The sequence below is a fragment of the Theropithecus gelada genome, chromosome 20 (genome assembly GCF_003255815.1).
Source record: "Theropithecus gelada isolate Dixy chromosome 20, Tgel_1.0, whole genome shotgun sequence".
NCBI lineage: Eukaryota > Metazoa > Chordata > Mammalia > Primates > Cercopithecidae > Theropithecus > Theropithecus gelada.
The window spans coordinates 30,135,910-30,151,861 of record NC_037688.1 but is presented as its reverse complement, the minus strand read 5'-3'; the positions used below and the strand labels follow the sequence as shown (position 1 = coordinate 30,151,861).

At 43.0% G+C, this 15,952-nt stretch overlaps 1 protein-coding gene across 1 annotated transcript in view; it reads right to left on the bottom strand.

Annotated features, from left to right (window-relative positions):
• Positions 1 to 15,952, bottom strand: part of PKD1L3 (polycystin 1 like 3, transient receptor potential channel interacting) — an 88,005-nt gene that overhangs the window by 45,708 nt on the left and 26,345 nt on the right. Inside the window, 4 exon segments of the mRNA XM_025369859.1 lie at positions 7,925 to 8,103; positions 8,701 to 8,802; positions 10,652 to 10,882; positions 15,701 to 15,894. Of these exon segments, the coding sequence (XP_025225644.1) occupies positions 7,925 to 8,103; positions 8,701 to 8,802; positions 10,652 to 10,882; positions 15,701 to 15,894 (706 nt within the window).

Genomic DNA, 15,952 nt, shown 5'->3' with positions numbered 1-15,952 from the left:
GGCCTGGGCAACACAGGGAGACCCCATCTCTATAAAAAAATAAATAAGAAAAATTAGCCAGGTGTGGTGACGTGTACCCGAGGTCCCAGCTCCTTGGGAGGCTGAGGTGGGAGGATCATTTGAACCCAGGAGGTCAAAGCTGTGGTGAGCCATAATCATGTTACTGCACTCCAGTCTGGGCAACAGGGTAGGACCTCAAACAACAATGAAGAAAACAGAAATGAAAAGAAAATCAAATGGTGACTAGAGAATGCCTTCAAAAGAGCTTTAAGGGCAGGGCGCAATGACTCACGCCTGTAATCCCAACACTCTGGGAGACTGAGGTGGGTGCACTGCTTGAGGCCAGGAGTTTGAGATCAGCCTGGCCAACACAGTGAAACCCTATCTCTACTAAAAACACAAAAATTAGCTGGGTGTAGTGGCGCATGCCTGTAGTCTCAAGTACTCGGGAGTCTGAGGCACGAGAATCACTTCAACTTGGGAGGCACAGGTTGCAGTGAACTGAGATTGCACCACTGCACCCCAGCCTGGGTGACAGCACCAGACTCTGTCTCAAACAAAACAACAAAAAAAGAGCCGTAATACCTGATAGGAAGCTCTAGAGGTGACACATAATCCTGAGAATTTAACTGTAATGAATACTTATTGTTATAATATTAATTATAATTATTAATTGTAACAAGTATTTATCCAGTTCCTCTATAATCTTGGCACTGTTCTAGCTGCTGAGAATAGAATATTAATAAGACAGTAGTATCTTTATCCTTGAGGAGCATGAAATCACTGTGAGCTAAAAAATAATAGAATTATAATCAAAGACTACATATAGAATGAGGATTGATATAAACCAGTGATAAGAAATTGTGAGAAAAGTAGAAAATATTACATTGGTGTAAATTTCTTTGGGTGCTTCCTCTAAAAGAGTTAAATTTTAAAATTATTTTGCTATGATTATAAAATAACATCCATCATTCAATTTTTTCAAAATACCTAAAAGTACGCTGAAGAACATTTAAAAGATTTATAATCTTGCTACCTGGAGATAACTATAATAATTTATTGGCCGGGTGTGGTGGCTCACGCCTGTAATCCCAGCACTTTGGGAGGCCAAGGCAGGCAGATCACGAGGTCAGAAGATCGAGACCATCCTGGCTAACACGGTGAAACCCCATCTCTACGAAAAATACAAAAAATTAGCTGGGCATGGTGGCAGGCACCTGTAGTCCCAGCTACTTGGGAGGCTGAGGCAGGAGGATGGCATGAACGTGGGAGGCGGAGCTTGTAGTGAGCAGAGATCGCGCCACTGCACTCCAACTTGGGCAACAGAGCAAGACTCTGTCTCAAAAAAAAATATTAACTTATTATATATACTCTAGACCTTTTCTTATACACATACTTTATTTTTTATTATTTCATTTTTTTTGAGACGGAGTCTTGCTCTGTCCCCAGGCTAGAGTGTGGTGGCATGATCTCGGCTCACTGCAACCTTCGCCTCCTGGGTTCAAGTCATCTTCCTGCCTCAGCCTTCTGAGTACTTGAGACTACAGACATGCGCCACCACACCCAGCTAATTTTTTTATTTTTAATAGAGACGGGGTTTCACCATGTTAGCCAGGATGGTCTTGATCTCCTGACCTCGTGATCCACCTGCCTCGGCCTCCCAAAGTGCTGTGATTACCGGCATGAGCCACTGCTCCCAGCCTATTTTATTTTTTTGAGACAGAGTCTCACTCTGTTGCACAGGCTGGAGTGTAGTAGCATGAATGTGTCACACTGTAGCCTCTACCACTAGGCTCAATGATTGTCCCACCTCAGCCTCCTGGGTATCTCAGACTAAAGGTGTGTGCCACCATGCCTGGCTATATATCTTTATTTTTTGCATAAATGGGGTTTTGCCATGTTGCCCAGGCTGGTCTTGAACTCTCGGGCTCAAGCAATCTGCCCTCCTCAGCCTCCCAAAGTGCTGGGATTGCAGGCATGTGCCACCATGACTGGCCTGTGTGTATGTGTATATATAAATATATATATATATATATATATAAATACACATATATAAATAAAAAAATATATATTTTTGAGACCGAGTCTCTCCCTGTCACCCAGGCTGGAGTGCTGGAGAGCAATGGTGTGATCTTGGCTCACTGCAACCTCTGCCTCCCGGGTTCAAGCAATTCTCATGCCTTAGCCACCCGAGTAGCTGGGATTACAGGCACGTGCCACCACACCCAGCTAATTTTTTTAATCTTTAGTAGAGATGGGGTTTCACCATGTCGGCCAGGATGGTCTTGATCTCCTAACCTTGTGATCCACCTTCCTTGGCCTCCCAAAGTGTTGGGATTACAGGCGTGAGCCATCACAACCAGTCTATTTTATATTTTTGAGACAGAGTATCACTCTGTTGCCCAGGCTAGAGTGCAGTGCAGTATCGCAAATGCATCGCACTGCAGCCTCCACCACTGGGCTCAATGACTGTCCCACCTCAGACTCCCAGGTATCTCAGACTACAGGCATGTGCCACCATGGACTGTTGTGGGAAGTCAGGGACCCCGAACACAGGGACTGGCTGGAGCTGAGGCAGAAGAACATATATTGTGAAGATTTCATGGATATTTAACAGTTCCCAAAATTAATACTTCTATAATTTTTTATACCTGTCTTTACTGTAATCTCTGAACATAAATTGTGAAGATTTCATGGACATTTATCACTTCCCCAATCAATACTCTAATTTCTTACGCCTGTCTTTAATCTCTTAATCCAATCATCTTTGTAAACTGAGGATGTATGTCACACCTCAGGACCCTGTGATGATTGCGTTAACTGTATAAATTGTAAAATGTGTGTGTTTGAACAATATGGAATCAGTGCACCCTGAAAAAGAACAGAATAACAGCGATTTTCAGGGAACAAGGAAAGATAACCATAAGGCCTGACTGCCTACGGGGTTGGACAGAATACAGCTATATTTTTCTTCTTGCAGAGAGCCTATAAACGGATGTGTAAGTAGGAGAAATATCACGGAATTCTTTTACAAGCAAGGAATATTAATAATTGAGACTTTGGGGAAGGAATAGTATTCCTGGGGGTAGGTCTATAGATGACTGCTCTGGGAGTGTCTTATGCAATTGAGATAAGGAGTGAAATACGCCCTGCCTCCTGCAGTACCCTCAGACTTACTAGGATGGGGAAATTCCAGCCTGGTAAATTCTAGTCAGACCGGTTGTCTGCTCTCAAACTCTGTTTCTTGTTAAGATGTTTATCAAGACAATGCATGCACAACGGGACATAGGCCCCCATCAGTAATTCTAATTTTGCCTTGCCTTGTGATCTTCATTGCCCTTTGAAGCATGTGATCTTTGTGACTTACTCCCTGTTTGCACACCCTCTCCCCTTTAAAAATCCCTAATAAAAACTTGATGGTTCTGTGGCTTGGGGTCACCATCATGGTCCCACCAATATGTGATGACACCCCCAGAGGCCCAGCTGTAAAATTTCTCTCTTTGTACTCTTTCTCTTTATTTCTCAGACTGGCCAACACTTAGGGAAAACAGAACCTACATTGAAATATTGGGGGCTGGTTCCCCCAACAATGCCTGGTGCTATATATATACACACATATATATACACAAATTTGTACACACATATATACACACACACATATATACACACACATATACATATATACACATGTACATATATACACACATACATATACATATATACACACATATACACACATATACATATATACACATATATACATACACACACACACATATAGACATATATACATGTATATATATGTGTATATGTGTATATGTGTATATGTGTGTGTGTGTATATATATTTTTTGTATTTTTGCAGAAATGGGGTTTTGCCATGTTGCCCAGGCTGGTCTTGAACTCTTGGGCTCAAGCCATCTGCCCTCCTCAGCCTCCCAAAGTGCTGGGATTACAGGCGTGTGCCACCATGCCTGGCCCGCATACTTTTTTTTTTGAGATGGAGTCTCGTCCTGTTGCCCAAGCTGGAGTGCTGGAGTGCAATGGTGTGATCTTGGCTCACTACAACCTTCACCTCCTGGGTTCAAGCAATTCTTGTGCCTCAGCCACCAAGTAGCAGGGATTACAGGCATGTGACACCACGCCTGGCTAATTTTTATCTTTAGTAGAGATGGGGTTCTACTATGTTGGCCAGGCTAGTCTTGAACTCCTGACCTCATGATCCGCCTGCCTCCGTCTCCCAAAGTGCTGGGATTACAGGCATGTGTCATCGTGCCTGGCCACTTTTTTTTTTTAAATCAACTTTATCACATATATAATTTATACCTGATAAAATGTACCCATTTAAAATATACAGTTCAATGCATTTTTTCCCTCTTTTGCAGCTGTCACGAACTTTAACCAATTTAATACCCATAATTTGGAATTCTCATTTTGATTTGACCAAGTAAGGTAGAGTTGGTCAAATATGACAGGACAAAGACTGGAACAAACAACAACAACAAAAACCCAAAACTGATCACCGAGTGCTCTAATGGTCAGGAGAAATTAAGACCAGCTGGTTGTTAATCTTAACTTTAGCCAAGGCAAAACTCCAATTCAGCTACTTACCTAGGGATAGGTCTCAGGCTGAATACTGCTCTCTACTACCCTAGAAGCAGGAAAAAACTCAAATTCACCTTCCCTGTTAGAAGTGAGCTCAGACTCTAGAAAGGAGTTACCTGCCTCCCATCGTCATGAAGGCAGGAAAATCTTGCTTTCCTTGTTGGAAGCAATCAGAACTCCAGAAAAAGGAGTTGTACAGCAAAATAAACTTTAGATCTCGACCAAATTTTGGGCGATCAGGGATTCTCTGGAAGGGGTGCTTCCAGGCCTCAGCAAATTGTCCTATTGGTTTGAGCCATAAAGGTAGCTCAAGCTGGCACCAAGCACCGATAGATTTGTCAAAGGTTAGGGCACCTCCACTTAGAATCCCTTCGTGGTTACCAAAATGTGAACCCTGAATATCTGAGACAGGTCCCAGTCAATCTAGAAAGTTTATTTTGCCTAGGTTAAGGATGTGTACCTGTGACAGCCTCAGGAGGTCCTGATGACACGTGCCCCTAAAATGCACAGTTCAATGCATTTTTTTTTTTTTTGAGATGGAGTCTCACTGTGTCACACAGGCTGGAGTATAGTGGCATGATCTTGGCTCATTGCAACCTCCGCCTCCCGGGTTCAAGTGATTCTCCATCAGCCTCCCAAGTAGCTGGGACTACAGGCACAAGCCACCATGCCTGACTAATTTTTGTATTTTTAGTAGAGACGGGGTTTCACCATGTTGTAGCCAGGATGGTTTCGATCTCCTGACCTTGTGATCCGCCCGCCCTGGCCTCCCAAACTGCTGGGATTACAGGCATGAGCCACCATGCCTGGCCAGTTCAATGCATTTTGACAAACGTTTATACACCAGCACCATCAAAATATCACCCCCAAAATTTCCCTATCCCTCCTTCCAGTCACCTCCTGCCCCCTCACTCCTGGCCCTAGGAGAACAGTGATCTGCTGTCCTCCATCTTTATAGAATAGTTAGCCTTTTACGGAATTTCACATGTGTGGAATCATATGCTATATATATATATATATATATTTTTTTTTTTTTTTTTCTTTTGAGACAGGGTCTCGCTCTGTTGCCCAGGCTGGAGTGTAGTGGTGTGATGTTGGCTCACTGCAACCCCCGCCTCTTGGGCTCAAGTGATTCTCCCGCCTCAGCCCCCCAAGTAGCTGGGAGTATAGGCATGAGCCACCACTCCCAGCTAATATTTGTATTTTTTTGTAGAGACGGAATTTCACCATGTTGCCCAGGCTGGTCTCAAACTCCTGACCTCAAGTGATCTAACTACCTTGGCCTCCCGAAGTGCTGAGATGAGAGGTGTGAGCCACGGTGTCTGGCCTATACATTCTTTATGTACAGCTTCTTTCACTAAGCATAATTTTAAAAAATTCATCCATGTAGTTATATGTAACAATAGTTTCCTTTTCGTTGAGTAGTATTGCATTGCATGAATATACTAACATTTGTTAATTCGTTAGACAGACATTTGTGATGTTTTGAGTTTTGGGCTATTAATAAAGCTGCTATGAACATATGTGTACAGGTCTTGCAGTGGACACATGTTTTTGTTGATCTTGGGTAAATATCTGTAAGTGTGATTTCTGGGTTACATGGTCAGTGTATGTTTAACTTCACAAGAAACTGGCAAGCTGTTCTCTGGAGTGGCCATACCATTTGACGCTCTCACTAGGGGTGTGTGAGAGTTTTAGTTGCTCCCCATTCTTCTCTAAACTTGGTTTTGTGAGAATTTTTTTTTTGGAGACAGTCTCACTCTGTTGCCACGTTGGAGTCCGGTGGCACCATCCCAGCCCACTGCAATCTTCGCCTCCCAGGTTCAAACAATTCTCCTGCCTCAGCCTCCCCAGTAGTTGGGATTACAGGCATTTGCCACCACACCCGGCTAATTTTTGTATTTTTAGTAGAGACAGGATTTCACCATGTTGGTCAGGCTGGTCTCGAACTCCTGACCTCAAGTGATCTGCCCGCCTTGGCCTTCCAAAGTGCTGGGATAACAGGCGTGAGCCACTGCACCCGGTCTTTTGTGAGAATTTTTAATTTAAGCCATTCTGATGGGTGGCTAGTGCTCTACCATTTTCATTTACTGATGACTAATCACGTTGAACATCTTTTCAAGTGCTTCCTATACATTATTCACCTTTTTAAATAAAACTGGAAGGATGGTTTACAAGCTGATTTGTGCATACTGGAACAGAACGGAAGCAGCAAGAAAGTTATTAGGCTCTACTGACCCAGTGGCTGGTACATCTAGCCTGGGGGGAAAAATGTATTTTGCTAATAAATTTAGGCAAAATTTTGCTCTTTGCAGGTGGGCAACATTTAGCAACAGATTGAGTGCCTGAGCCTTAAGACTCCACTTTATTTTTCTCTTTTTTCTTAACTCCAAGGAACCAGTAATCTTCGTTCTTAATTAATTGCATCATCTACTTTCTGTAGCACCTCTCCTAACTCTGGGTGCTGCTGAAGGAAGATGCTGAATCATTCGAACCTAACATATGTTAGGTTCAAGGACTTTATCATCGTCTAGTTATTTCTCTAACTCCTCAGGCACATCTCATACAGTAATTCTATCCTTTCTCCTTCCTTAAGATCTTGACTTTTTTTTTTCCTTTCCCCCGAGACAGGGTCTTGCTGTTGCCCAGGCTGGTGTGCAGTGGTGCAGATATACTCGCTGCAGCTTCAACCTCCGAGGCTCAAGTGATCCTCCCACTTCAGCCTCCTGAGTAGCTGGGATTATAGGTGCACACCACCATGCCTGGCTAATTTTTTTTTTTTTTTTTTTTTTTGTAGAGGCAGGGTCTTCCTATGTTGCTAAGGCTGTTCTCAAACTCCTGGCCTCAAGTGATCCTCCTGCCTTGGCCTCCCAAAATATTAGGATTACAGGTGTGAGCTGCTACGCCCTGTCCTTAAGCTCTTAAGTTTGACTCAAAGTTTGACTGTCAGTAGATAGTTGTTTACTAAAGTTAGTCTTTAAGGATATTTTTTCATATTTACAAATACTTTTAATTTGTGGCACTTTCAGGCAATATTTCATTGGTGTTATTTGCTGTTCACAATCATGACATTTAATGAAAATAAAATTAGAGAAAACAAAGCATCTATTACTCTACTGTCCAAAAAAAAATCATATTGTTAATCTCTCACACTTCTTTCCAGGGCTTATTCTTTGTAGATAGCTTTAAAACTGAAATCTAATAGTCGTTTGTTACTATTTGGGGCTCAAAGCTTTACTGTGATTTATTGTGGTGATCTTCCTTCTTCTCTCTTGGATCCACAAAGCAGCAGCAACAGCCAACAGGACATAAGTACTCACCAGGAGGGACTGATGCCAGAATTGTCATGCCAGAGCCGAAGGCTGTGCAGGTCCCCTAGAGAGGACCGAGTGGTGAGAAGGAAGACATCCAGGCCCCCTCGTTCAAAGACTGTCTTCTGGGGGTCACAGAGATGATGGGGCTCACTCTGTCCCTCTGATCCATAGAGGGTGATGACAACCTACCATGAGACAGGGAAAGATAAAATAGAGGGAATTTTAACACGATTCTTTGGGTTTATCCCTAAGGAGAGAGATGAAGACATAGAAAACTGTATTTAGACAAAGTCTTTCGGATTTTAGACAAGCATAGAGAATTCTTCATACACAGTATTTTTTTTTTTTTTTTCTGACACGAAGTCTTGCTCTGTCACCCAGGCTGGAGTACAGTGGCGTGATCTTGGCTCACTGCAACCTCCGCCTCCTGAGTTGAAGCAATTCTTGTGCCTCAACCTCCTGCGTAGCTGTGATTACAGGCATGGGCCATCACGCTCAGCTAATTTCTGTATTTTTAGTAGAGAAGGGGTTTCACCTTGTTGGCCAGGCTGGTCTCAAACTCCTGACCTTAGGTGACCTCCCCATCTTGGCCTCCCAAAGTGTTGGGATTACAGGTGTGAGCCCCCATGCGTGGCCCGCATGTACAGTTTAGAACTAGAAAATACCAATCTCTGATCGCTTTTAAAGTGCTATTGGTTGCCAGGATATCACCAGCTCAGAGTGTGTCTCATGTGGCAGAAGACACAAACCAAGAACAAGTGAAGAACATTTATTTCATTAACCTTAGCTGTTGTAGCAGCCCTTCTTCGATATCCGGTGTAGACCTGAATAAGGTAGTGAAATTGAGCGCTGGGGTCATTATCAGCCAGGACAGTAACCTTCACCTGCAAGAAAAGCAGAACCAAGCAACTTACTAGGCCTCCACGTAGAATAGCTCCCGCCTCCTCCAAGTGAGGAGCAGGAGGATGCACTCTGGCAGGTGTGCCAGCCCTACAGAAAGCAGGGCTGAGGTGTGGGCAGCAGACAGACACGTGAGCAGACCTAAGCCACTAAAGTGGGGATGAAGCCTGAACCTCCAGGGCCTGTATCTCTCAAGTGAAATAGTCATACAATCACCCAATCAGGTCTTGAGCCTCTAAATCCTTGCACTTCTCTCCTACTTAGGTACCAGATAACAGAGAATACCCAGCTAAATTTGCATTTCAGATAAACTATGAATAATTTGGGGCATGCTTACACTAAAGATGCACTATTTATTTAAAATACAAATTTAACTAGGTAGCCTGTATTTTTGTTTACTAACGCGGACAACCCTACACCCAGGGCAACAAGAAATGAACACTTAGCGTATTCTAGAATTTCCAAGTGCAAGAAAACATAGGAAGAACAAACACATGGAAAGAAGAGGCTGTCAAAACATTTTTGTTTTAAAAAACATACCATGTAAGTTTCTTGTATATAGTTACATTTTCATTTTTATTTTTTGAGATGGAGTCTTGCTATGTTGCCCAGGCTGGAGTGCAATGTTGTATTCTTGGCTCACTGCAACCTCCGCCTCCCAGGTTCAAGTGATCCTCCCACCTCAGCCTCCTGAGTGGCTGGGACTACAGACATGCGCCACCATGGCCGGTTAATTTTTGGATTTTTAGTAGAGACGGGGTTTCACCACGTTGACCAGGCTGGTCTTGAACTCTTGAACTCAAGTGATACACCCACTTCGGCCTCCCAAAGTGCTGGGATTACAGGCGTGAGCCACCTCACCCAGTCAGTTACATTAAATTATAATTTGATTTATATGTAACTTTTTTTTTTTTTTTTTTTTGAGACAGAGTCTCACTCTGTCAGTCAGGCTGGAGTGCAGTGGCATGATCTTGGCTCACTGCAACCTCTGTCTCCCAGGCTCAAGCGATTCTCCTGCCTCAGCCTCCCAAGTAGCTGGGATTACAGGTTCGCACCACCACACCTGGCTAATTTTTGTATTTTTAGTAGAGATGGGGTTTCACCATGTTGGCCAGGCTGGTCTCGAACTCCTGACCTCAGGTGATCCACCTGCCTCGGCCTCTGAAAGTGCTGGGATTACAGGCGTGAGCCACTGCACCTGGCCAATTTACATATAACTTTCATATCCAATGTATAAAGTAAGATAAACTTGCATTTGACTTTAGTTAAGCTCTCTAGGTCTTTTGTTTTCCTTTTTGGAGACTGGGTCTCTGTTGCCCAGCCTGGAGTAAAGTGGCACGATAGCTCACTGCAGCCTCAACGATTCTGGGCTCAAGTGATCTTCCCACCTCAGCTACCCAAGTGGCTGGAACTACAAGCATGCACCACCATGCCTGGCTTATATTGTTTTTAATTTTTAATAGAGACAAGGTCTTGCTATGGTGCCCAGGCTTGCCTTCAACTCCTGAGTTCAAGTGATCCTCCTGCCCTGGCCTCCCAAAATGTTGGAATTACAGGCATGAGCCACTGTACCTGGCTAGTATTTTCTTTTGGCTCATTCCTGTCCTAGAAGGAGTCCCACAAGGGTCCAATCTTGGAACCAAAGGAAACAAAAATAGAGAAAAGGTTCTTAGGTCTTCAGACAGTAGACATGAAGATAAATGTAAGAAAAGTTCCACTTGAATTTCTATGCCTCCCAGTACCAGGCTTTGACAAAGGTGTGTTTTTTTCCCCCATCTTATTTAATTACTCAAGACCATCATGGCAAATCTGTTGAACTCAAAGTCTCGTTACCTTCTGCATATCTGCTTGATCCTTTTTCCAAGCCCACACAACTGTGATCACATAGAATCCTAAAAGGCCAGCCAGCAGTGACACCCCAACAGGATTGTTGGTCACGCGAAGGAACAGTTCAACCGTGTCTTCAACATTCACGGTCCTGGGCACGACAAAGAAGTCGCTGGCAAAGAAGGTCAGGTGGTTACAGAGACACTGTGTCCTCAGAATTGTGCTCTGTGGCCCAACCTGGAATTAGAATCAAGACGTTGATTCTAGTTGGACAGAGTGCTAAGGAGGGGACAGACATAAAACAAACACCAGCAATTTAGAGCTGGAAAGAGGTGCCTGGACCTCTCATTCACTGCTGGTGATGACGTAAATTAGTATAACCAATATGGAAAGCAATTTAGCAACATCTAGTACAGCTGAAGAAGCACAAACTCTTTGAATCCTGCAATTCCAGTTCTGAGTGTATATATGTTCTAGGGGAACTGTGCACATGTGTATAAAGATATGCGAAAAGGAATGTTTTGTCACCCTTGTTGATAATTATCAAAAATAGGAAACAACTTATATATTCAATAACAGAACATACAAATTAATGGTACATAAGTAAGCAGAGGCAAACTGATGGAATTCTATACAGCAGTTAAAAATCAATGAATTAGCCAGGTGCGGAGGCTCACATCTGTAATTCCAGCACTTTGAGAGGCTGAGGCAGGTGGATCACCTGAGGCTAGGAGTTTGAGACCAGCCTGGACAACATGGTGAAACCCCATCTCTACTAAAAATATAAAAAACTAGCCAGGCGTGGTGATGGGCGCCTGTAGTCCCAGCTACTTGGGAGGCTGAGGCAGGAGAATTGCTTGAACCCGGGAGGCAGAGGTTGCAGTGAGCCGAGGCCACACCACTGCATTCCACCCTGGGTGACAGAACAAGACTGTCTCCAAAACAAATAAATAAAATTTAAAAAAATGGATCAATTAGAGGTAGATGTATCAACATGGATAAATGCTGAGTGAATAAAACAAGAGATATGTACAGTATAATGCCACTTGCACACAGCCTAAGAAGCATGCAAAACACTTATTTATCTATTCATTGTCAGTTTCCCTCTCCAGAATGTCAGTTCATGAGGATATTGTCTTGTTCACTGCTGTATCTCTAGTTCCTAGACTTGGGCATGGCATGTAGAAGACACTCAATAAATATTTGCTGAAAGAATGAATTCCCCCCTCAAATTCAGGCCAGTAGTTACCCTTTGGTAGAAGGGAAGGAAGGAGAGAGAGACTAGAGAGGGATACACAGAGGGCTTTAATTATTCCTGAGTGTTTTATTATTTAAGAAAATCTGAAGCAGAGAAAAATACTAACTTTGATAAAGCTGAATGTGCATTCAATGTTTTTTATTATTCCGTATGACTTTCCATATGTTAGAACATTTCTGCATATTTAAAAATATTTCAATAGGTGATTACATGGAAGCTACCAATTCTGTGTTTGGTTTCGTGGATGAGAAGCCTCCAGTATTGTCATTATGACTACTTCTTTCCATGGCACAGGGTTAAGTCCTGGAGGCCCAAGCTAGTCCACCTTTGGAAGAACTCTTGTGCTGTACTTGGGGCAGGTCAATTCCTTTCATGGTGTCCAAGCACTTCAAAGAGCTTCAAGGAAGTGGGAAATATCCAATGCCTTCTGCAATCAACAGGTGTGTGCTGAGAGAGGAGAAAAGCTCTCAAGCTACTCTTCTCAAAGTATGGTTTGCCTAACAAGCAGCACTGGGACAGCTGGGAGCTTGTTAGAAAGGCTTGACCAGAGCTACTGCTTCAGAATCTACATTTTAACAAGCTATTTATAGATTTGCTTGATAGCTATTGTCCAGCTATGACTGCCTGAGGCTATGAATGGTGCAGATACCTTCCTAAGAATCCTCTTTCTCTCAGGCCTGTAATTCCAGCACTCTAGGAGGCCAAGGCAGGCGGATTACCTGAGGTCAGGAGTCTGAGACCAGCCTGACTAACATGGAGAAACCCCATCTCTACTAATTGTCCCTGTTTGCAGATGACATGATTGTATATTTAGAAAATCCCATGGTCTCAGCCCAAAATCTCCTTAAGCTGATAAGCAACTTCAGCAAAGTCTCAGGATACAAAATCAATGTGCAAAAATCACAAGCATTCTTATACACCAGTAACAGACAAACAGAGAGCCAAATCATGAATGAACTCCCATTCACAATAGCTTCAAAGAGAATAAAATACCTAGGAATCCAACTTACAAGGGATGTAAAGGACCTCTTCAAGGAGAACTACAAACCACTGCTCAGTGAAATAAAAGAGGACACAAACAAATGGAAGAATATACTATGCTCATGGATAGGAAGAATCAATATCGTGAAAATGGCCATACTGCCCAAGGTCATTTATAGATTCAATGCCATCCCCATTAAGCTACCAATGACTTTCTTCACAGAACTGGAAAAAACTGCTTTAAAGTTCATATGGAACCAAAAAAGAGCCCGCATTGCCAAGACAATCCTAAGCCAAAAGAACAAAGCTGGAGGCATCACGCTACCTGACTTCAAACTATACTACAAGGCTACAGTAACAAAAACAGCATAGTACTGGTACCAAAACAGAGATATAGACCAATGGAACAGAACAGAGCCCTCAGAAATAATACCACACATCTACAACCATCTGATCTTTGACAAACCTGACAAAAACAAGAAATGGGAAAAGGATTCCCTATTTAATAAATGGTGCTGGGAAAATTGAGTAGCCATAAGTACAAAGCTGAAACTGGATCCTTTCCTTACTCCTTATACGAAAATTAATTCAAGATGGATTAGAGACTTAAATGTTAGACCTAAAACCATAAAAACCCTAGAAGAAAACCTAGGTAATACCATTCAGGACATAGGCATGGGCAAGGACTTCATGTCTAAAACACCAAAAGCAATGGCAACAAAAGCCAAAATTGACAAATGGGATCTAATTAAACTAAAGAGTTTCTGCACAGCAAAAGAAACTACCATCAGAGTGAACAGGCAACCTACAGAATGGGAGAAAATTTTTGCAATCTACTTATCTGACAAAGAGCTAATATCCAGAACCTACAAAGAACTCAAATTTACAAGGAAAAAACAAACAACCCCATCAAAAAGTGGGCAAAGGATATGAACAGACACTTCTCAAAAGAAGACATTCATAAAGCCAACAGACACATGAAAAAATGCTCATCACTGGCCATCAGAGAAATGCAAATCAAAACCACAATGAGATACCATCTCACACAAGTTAGAATGGCAATCATTAAAAAATCAGGAAACAACAGGTGCTGGAGTGGATGTGGAGAAATAGGAACACTTTTACACTGTTGGTGGGACTGTAAACTAGTTCAACCATTGTGGAAAACAGTGTGGCGATTCCTCAAAGATCTAGAACTAGAAATACCATTTGACCCAGCTATCCCATTACTGGGTATATACCCAAAGGATTATAAATCATGCTGCTATAAAGACACATGCACATGTACGTTTATTGCAGCACTATTCACAATAGCAAAGACTTGGAATCAACCCAAATGTCCATCAGTGACAGACTGGATTAAGAAAATGTGGCACATATACACCATGGAATACTATGCAGCCATAAAAAAGGATGAGTTCCTGTCCTTTGTAGGGACATGGATGCAGCTGGAAACCATCATTCTCAGCAAACTATCACAAGAACAGAAAACCAAACACCACATGTTCTCACTCATAGGTGGGAATTGAACAATGAGATCACTTGGACACAGGAAGGGGAACATCACACACCGGGGCCTATTGTGGGGAGGGATAGCATTAGGAGATATACCTAATGTAAATGATGAGTTAATGGGTGCAGCACACCAACATGGCACATGTATACATATGTAACAAATCTGCACGTTGTGCACATGTACCCTAGAATTTAAAGTATAATAAAAAAAAATACAATAATTAGCTGGGCATGGTGATGCATGCCTGTAATCCCAGCTACTGGGGAGGCTGAGGCAGGAGAATTGCTTGAGCCCAGCGGGGTGGATGTTGTGGTGAGCCGAGATCGTGCCATCGCACTCCAGCCTGGGCAACAAGAGTGAAACTCCATTTAAAATAATAATAACAATAATAATCCTCTTTCTGGCCTCCCAAAGTGCAGGTGGAAGGATTGCTTGAGCCCAGAAGTTCAAGACCAGCATGGGCAACATGGCAAGACCCTGTCTGTCCAAAAATCTAAAACATTAGCCAGGCATAGTGGCAAATGCCTGTGGTCCCCACTACTTGAGAGGCTGAGGCAGGAGGATCTTTTGACCCCAGGAGGTTGAGGCTGCAGTAAACCGTGATCACGTCCCTGCACTCCAGTCTGAGGGACAGAATGAGATCCCATCTCAAAAAAAAAAAAAACAACAACAAAAAACCCAACTCTCTTTCCTTCTCTTCCCAATCTAGATGGTACTTTCTTAGCTCTTTCTAGAACAACTTCATGATCTGCAAGACCTTATACCACATTCTTTTAGCAACCGAACCAGGACTTTCATCAGGCAGGATCTCACAGAATCACGAGTGTACAAACGTAATAGTGCTGGTTTAAAGCAGTTGGACACCAGGAACAAGGTGATCATTACAAAAGTGACAACCTGTCCTCACCTGGCCTGGAATGTACAAGAATCTGAGAACGTATTTCTTGAGCTAAGAAAGTTCTCTTTTGTTTAGCAAGAGGTTTCATTTTACCCACCCACAACATATTTAATACTTATAGAATTTTATGGCTTCCACATGCTGTTGTATTTTATCCACAATTGTCAGATCCACGCTGGACTGTGTTTGAGAAAGAAATTACAAAGATAAAGCACAAAGCTGCCCCTGCTTGGAGGAGCCACACTCGCCCTGCCCACCAGACACAACCCTCCTCCTCCTTTGGCCAAGGCAGAGTTATTTGAAACCTCCTAGTTTTCTTTCTGGGCTGCCCCAAATGAGGTGCATTGGGTTTAACAGCAGCGACAGCAGGAGAGAGACCCAAGAAGCGGCTCAGTTTCTTACTTGGCATCCGTTGCTGCTCCATGTCTGGTTGTGGCTCTCCCAGTAATAACACTGAGTGATGGCCGTGATGACCGAGACCAAACTGGGCGTCTGCTGAGCACCCTTCTGGCTCTCACTCAGCACAGCTCTTATACAGTAGGTGCCAATCCCGTGCTGTAGATGCTCAGGAGTCAGCACCCACGTGTACTCCTCATCTTAGAACAAAGAAGAGTGCTTACTTGTATATCAAACAGAACAAAAACACCATTAGAA